This window comes from Ctenocephalides felis, unplaced genomic scaffold, assembly GCF_003426905.1.
Source record: "Ctenocephalides felis isolate EL2017-DRISC unplaced genomic scaffold, ASM342690v1 CF-g0.4_SCAFFOLD_02758, whole genome shotgun sequence".
NCBI lineage: Eukaryota > Metazoa > Arthropoda > Insecta > Siphonaptera > Pulicidae > Ctenocephalides > Ctenocephalides felis.
Genome location: NW_020538912.1, coordinates 1 through 7,421, shown reverse-complemented (window position 1 = coordinate 7,421; position 7,421 = coordinate 1). Strand labels below are relative to the sequence as shown.

General features: G+C 30.8%; 1 protein-coding gene across 1 annotated transcript; it reads right to left on the bottom strand.

Annotated features, from left to right (window-relative positions):
- Window positions 1-675: 675 nt before the first annotated feature.
- Window positions 676-5,542, bottom strand: LOC113381267 (dipeptidase 1-like; the record flags this gene model as incomplete). The annotated part of the gene is made up of 3 exons (XM_026620228.1): window positions 676-832; window positions 1,027-1,159; window positions 5,386-5,542. Coding segments are annotated over 3 exons (447 nt in total), but the record flags the coding sequence as incomplete, so codon positions are not given.
- Between the last annotated feature and the right edge of the window lie 1,879 nt (window positions 5,543-7,421).

The following is a 7,421-nucleotide window of genomic DNA, read 5'->3' as shown; positions in this document are numbered from 1 at the left end:
TAGTTTTTTGTTTAATAAAATGTTATTAAAACTCTAAATGTCTATCAATTTGTTACTAGACGTGTCCGTTGTCTACTCACAAAATTTTCCATAGTAGAAAATACTTTCTTACTTGCGACCGAGCTGGGCTTAATTGTTTTTATAGCCTAATAATATTAATGTTTTTGTTCTTTTATTTGTAGCTTCCAGGGCTAATGAGCCTTTTTTTTGAAATTGGATTAGAGAAAGTTACTTCTTCTAGAAGAAGTGACACTGATTTAAATTAATATATACACCGGTATGAAAATCTAAATTAATATAAACATTAGACAAAAAATTACAGAAAATCTTTCTGGAAACCATAGCAGGCTGATAAGATTCAAAATGGTATTGAACCGATATGATTCAAAGAATCAAAACGCTTGAAGCTATCTTTTATATTTGGCTATATTTGCTATTTTCCATTTATATAGTGAAACCGACTTTTCTAATTAAAAACCGCTTTTCGAATTCCATAATTTTCGTCAAAAAACCGGTTTTTGCAAACCAACAAACCTTAGTTGTGATGTAATCGGTTTGGTTTTGACCATATATTTCTTCAAAATCAAATTAGATCTTTGATCCACACTCTACCCTTTACAAAATTTTAATTATGGTATGATAATCTAGTAGCAGAAATATCAAGAATTCACTTACCACGTCGTATGACACGTATGGGTCAGTGTCATATATCGCACTCCTAATTCATAAAATGTTCTAAGAACTGCCAGAGAGGTGGCCATTGAATGACCGCCCTCTACTCCAATTAGGCTTGCTATTCGACGAGGCCTGCTAGCATGGGCTTCTAGAATTTCTGGAAAGAATAATTTATAATATAAAATCAAGAAGATAATTAGTAAATAATACTACAAACATTAGATAGCCTATTTCAATTTATAACAATTCCTGATTGTAGCAAAATCCATTCCCTTCCCCAACCTATCTCTTATCAAGGTATGTGCTTAATTCTCTCAGTTAATTAAACAGCTCCAAAGCAAGTATTCTCACCTTTGGCCGATGTAGCAAACTGCAACGTAGACGGATAAGCATCCACAAATCTCCTAATAAGATCTATCTGCTCCAGCGTGAGACGGACTGCATCCTTGCCTTGGGACGAGCAAGGGACGAACGCGGACCAGAACTAGAAAACAAGGTGAAGGTTATGTAACACCATACAGGAAGAAAAAAATAGTAAAATGCATAATATAATATGACTTCAAAAATACTTTTTTTATTTAATTTATTCTGCAATATGTTTTACATGAGCATTAACATTAAGCAGATATTGCTAACAATGATTATCTTACAATATTAACCAGTAGATAGTAGCAACACCCAGCGGCGTGTCTACTAGGTATAAGGACTAATTATCTATACTCGAAGTATTTGCTGACATTTTTATTATATGTGCAACTATACCCACGAGAGGCGATTTTCACTTGAGGCTATATTTGAGATCTATGACCTCAAGTGGAAATTTGACATCAAAGTTGCCTGATGTCAGGCTTGGCGGTAGCAAGAATCGATCCAGCGAACCTGGGACTAGTTGGTGCTAGCCCACGCTCTAACCGATATCGCCAGCGCTGGCCCACTTCAAAAATACTATTTATTTTATGTTTCCTCGTATTAATTAAACCGGTAAACATAACAAATGTGGAAACCTAAGTCTCAAACCCAATTTTGATTGAACTTTTATAATGCTTCTAATAAAATCAATCACATAAACCTTCTCCAAAACTGATCAAAGTATATATGTACGATATATGGAATTAATCAAAATAAAATATGCAAATTCTCTCTAGAGATGCCGTAATACTGCTGCTTAATTTACACGTTTTCACCATAATGTTATATTTAATTGATTAATTTTTATAAGGTTCTTAAACTCATATGTGAAGTAGTCAACTGTGTTAAATAATCTAACACAAAATCTAAATTTGCATCAATAGTGCAATCAAAAGCATATCTACCTAACAGTTAAGAAAAAAAGTAAAAAAAAAAAAAACTAATTTCTAATTTCTTTAGAAAGATAATATCTAATGTGTAGTCTTTTAAATACGAATTAAAAATATGAAGTGTTTTAGTTTATGTTTAATAATTTGTTGCAATTTTTTTGACTTTTGAAAGTAAATTATGGATATACTCATACTATAGATTCTTATACCGTGATCAGATATTAAACATTATTTTGAAATAGCTTAATATTTTGTTAACAAAAAATCTGAAATTGATCAGTTATATTGAGCGTATCATAAAATCAGTAATATTATTATATCAGAAAATATATTCGGCTTTATTATAATTATTCCGAATGTAGTAGTATATTTTAAAACAATAATTTTATGCATGTTATTACGGATAATACAGATTCAAACTAGCTGTAAGTGGAATTCTGTCTTAAGGCAATTAGGGCATCGTGCCTTAAGGCAAATTGCTGGAACTTCCCGTACCAAAAATTATTATTTTTTTTAAAAACAATTAACATTTTTGAAAAAAATTTACTTTGAAAAAATGAAATTTTTGAGAAACTATAAATTTGACAAAAAATTACTTTTTTTTGAAAAAAAAAATTTTTTTTTTAAAAAATTTTTTTTAAATTTTTTTTTTTGAAAAAAAAAAACATTTTTCTTTATTTTGACATATTGTGGAAGATCTGAACTTCCTTTTCAAAGCAATCGTACTGCTTTAACTGCATAGGGACAAAATATAAAGCGCGTAAGCGCCGCGTCGCTGTCTAACGCATGAGCATTGGTACGGAACCCATAGGAATGTTAACAAAATGTATAATTATTGTTAAAATCTCTATAAAATATCTGATAATTTGATGCGCATATGTCTAATGATCATTTTTGACCGCCAAATGGCCCATTTTTTTACTTTTTCCTCTATATCTCCGAAACCGCTAGACCCACCTTCATGAAAATTTCACCGATTCTTCATCTTGTCAATACAAGTAAAATGCTTTTTGAATTATTCAAATCGGACGCTCCGTTCTCTTCAAAACTGAGGTACCGTTTTTGGCACTTTTTGCCCCATATCTTCGGAACGGCTAGACCTGCCTTTGCCAAAAACTAATCAGCACGTCTCCTCATCAATACGAATCGAATGTTTTTTAAATTATTCAAATCGGTTGATCCGTGTTCCCGAAATCGTCGACGAAAATTCGTATCCGCACATACATACACACACATACATACATACACACACACATACACACACACACACACACACATATATCCATTTTTTCTAAGGTATGCCAAAATGTTCAGAAACCTCTGAAACGTAAAGATATATAAAAATTTTCATTTTTGATTTTTTTGCGATTACTATAACTTGCCCTACGGGAAGTTAATTATTTAAAAACGAATTTAATATATAATTATAGCTATAGGCAGAACATGCTTCAAATCGCAATACAAAACAGTAATTTTGAAATTAAATATGGTTTACTGAATAATATCATTCCATAAATGAACAATTGATAAGTTCTTTTGATGCATCTATGTAATTTATTATTTATTATTCCTGTTTAGTGTAATTATATATAAATACGTTCAATTTTATTTTCATGATATTTTACGCAATAATATGCATTAATATTCTTATGAAGTATACTGCCTGTTTTTTTTCTTCAAAAAACTATAACAAGGTAAATTAGTAATTAATGGCCTACAAACAATATATCTATAATAATTTAGAAATTATTTGTTATGTCACTTCAACAGGATTTTACACAGAGAAAATGAAAAAAAAACTAGTTGGTATTGGTATTTTGCCTTGAGGCAAGTTACATGAACTTCCCGATATGTGTAAATAATCGACTTAATGAATAAAATATTAAATAATTTATAAGTGATTAAAAGTATTCCGAGTGGATTTATTACACATAATTGGAAACGAACAAGCACGTTAACTCGGAGCATTATCTAAAAGCAAATGTTCAAAAATCAATAATTTTTGTAATTGAACCAGTTTCCGTAGGACTTCAATGGTTTAGTATGTTCATTAAGATCAAGTACTCTATCTTTATACCAAGTAAATCGTCTAATTTTAATTTTAACAAACATCTAACAAACCATTTGTCGTAAGACCGTAATATTTCAGTAAGTTCTATAAAATCATGATATATATCTCCAAAAAAATTCTATAAAAATCGGCTTAAAATTTCTTTTTAAGTTAATTACAAGAAAACGGTTTGGTAAATTTTCACCTAAAAATAATCAGTATCATTCTTTTGAGTTTTTGAGAAAACGTCGATGAAAAGTATAATTTTGACAAATGCCAAAAAAACGATATTAGTTTTTGCAAACTTTGCAGAATTTTAAAAATTAAACGACTTGCTGTAGGGCCGTAATATTTTAGTATGATCTATAAGACTATGGTATCTATCGTCAAAAAAAATCATAAAAATCGTCAAAAAAACATTTTTTAACTCTTCATTACAAGAAAACGGCCCGGCCGATCTTTACCAAAAACTAATCAGCACGATTCCCAACCAATATCTTTCGAACAGGTTTTCAATTTTCAAAATCGATTGAGAATTGCGGGCTAAAACATGGACGAAAATTTCTTCACTTTTCTGCGATTCACAAAGAAACGGTTTGGCTGATCGTCGCGCAAATTTGATAAAATCTAGTCTCCAACGAGATACATCGAATGACTTTCAAATTTTTAAAATCGGTCGAGTCGTTTTTGAGAAAACGTCAATTTACACAGTTAAGAATTATAACATTCTAGATCCTCCCCCCACGAAGTAATGCCTAACGGCGGTTTCCGTGGGAACCAGAGACCAGGGCAAAGCGTAGGTTCCACTCGGTATTATACCAGAGCGGTATTGATACCAACATATTCAAACAAAAGACCAGTCTGGGATGCATAAAGGCATTTCCTTCGCTATACAAAAAAAACATACATACTATTTCCAAATTTGGTCTCATTTTCATTTGGATTTAGAATAGCTTGAAACGTCGAGAAAACATAAAATTATCGAATCGGATTTTTTGATGAAAACATAAACTTCTCCTTCGGTAAGTTAAAAAAATGAAATTTGTTCGAAATAAAATTTTACGAAGGATCGAAAATGCTTATTGAATATCACATTAAAAATCATTTTGAAACATATTATCTAATATCAAAATAATTTGGTTTATTATTCCGATTCTACGCACGCTTTACAACAATTGTATAATAAATTGATTATGGATTACGTATTGTAGCAGTAATTTGAAATAGGTTTAATAGTAATTACATTATGCAATTAAATGCTACTGAAACGCATTGCAATAACATTTCAAATAATAATAACAATGCTAAATTATGCTACGGTTTAGTTTCAAATTATATCAAATATTAAAATGTTTCCCTCACCTGTCCGCCTACATGTCCCTCACGCATCCTGGGCAGATCTGTGTGACTGAACCGACTGCGGGACCAAGGTGCGACATTGCGCAAGTCCGTGTCCAGATCCAAATCGCGAAGTAAATTGTGGCTGAACTTGCGAATGTTCCATGGAAGATCGTTGTGTCTGCAAGAAGATAACACAGTTACACTTAAGTCGAAATTTTATCAAAACATTGTTAGTAAATGTACAAAGTCATGGCGAGATGAAATGTAATTTGAAACACGTGTAGTACTCGTATGTATGTAGCTCATTCAAAAGTAAATTTTATCTGTATGGTGTTTCAGTAATTTAATATAATATTTTACCCCAAGTTTACTACATTGGATGGCTGATGTCGTCAATGCTTAACTTACAAATGTTATTTCATGCATATGCCTCGGCGTCGATTCTAATTGGAATCGCTAAAATGCGCAGTAAAATTGCTAACAATTATTTTTGTATAAATATATTAGATCTAGTAGATTTATGATATTTCAACATGTTTCAAGATCTGTCGTCATATAAAGTTTCATCAACATCGACAATATAATTTTTTTCAACATTTAATTACGATGATCTTTACCAAGAACTAATCAATGTGATTCCCAACCAATACCTCTGAAATAGTTTTTGAAATGAATATCGATTCAATATTGTGGGCCTAAAACTGGACAAAATATTTTACACTTTTCTGCTAATTACAAATGAACGACTTGGCCAAACATAGCGTAAAGTTAATCAACAATAGTCTTTATCCAGGTATATCAAAACTCTTAATTTTATGAAATCGGTCCCGCCATTTTTTTGATAAATGTCGACATCAAAAATTGGATCACACACATACGCATATTTTTTCCAAATTTGGACTTTTTTATTTTAAAATGAGAAAACATGAAATGAATTTATTATCGAAAACATCATTTATTACCCAAATGTTTGTATTTTTATTACTATCAAAACATCAATTTTTTTATTTGTAGTGATTGTTAACTGATTTAAACATTATTAGTATAATTATGAATTTTAATTATTGTCATAATCTGAACTCTTTCAGAAGGTTGTAAAATTAATTAGAAAGAATGTAGTATTTTCATGTCATAAATACCAATACTAATAAAAGTCTGTACGTAAAGAGCACTAGCAAGCCAAAACTTGAAGAAGTTTATAAAATGCTTCATTGGAGTAGGTATAAAGTACATCAAAGACATGAAACCCGGCTATAGCTATCTTGAAAGCTTAAGGATTTAGTACTGGTAAAAAATGTGGAAATATAATAGCTAAAGGAATGACAAGATAAAATAAAATCATATCCAAAAAGCAGTTTTTAGGGCCAATTCTCTAATAAAATAGTAATGTTAGGGTGGCACTAAATAACCTGCGGGTTACTCTTTGCACAAGTTGGTAGTAAACTATCAAAAAGTTATGTATTTGTTAGCAGAGTGTTATACACATAAACGTATATATTATCAAAGAAAAACCATAAAGTAGCACTTATAACAGAACTATTATTTGACATTGTGTGTTTTATAGTTAGATTTATGTGTTAAACGCCTGATTGCATAGCAAATACAAATTTTAACAGTAAGTTACTACCAGCTCCTAGCCAACCAATATAAACATTTTCAAATCTGAAATGACTACCACTGGGTACCATTTTAAAATCTTATATTTACACATTTGTCACCAAATTTACTGAATGCTTTACTAGGCAGATTGCAATTATATGGAAATAAAAAAGACACTACCAACACATAGGAAAATGGAGCCATCATATAGCATTACCATGATATAGCATTACCATGATATAGCATTACCCAGCTTTAAATTGACCCTTAATAGAAGAACAACAAAATTTAGATCGAAAAGAATGCTAATGCTAATGTGCTTACTATTCACACGTAACACAATGGACAAAGAAATTTAATGAGGTACTTTCAAACTCTACCAAAGATAGACCCGTAACATAGCATATGCGTAACATTTTTATTTTGTCCGAAGAATTGGCCCTTAATTGAAGTACAAA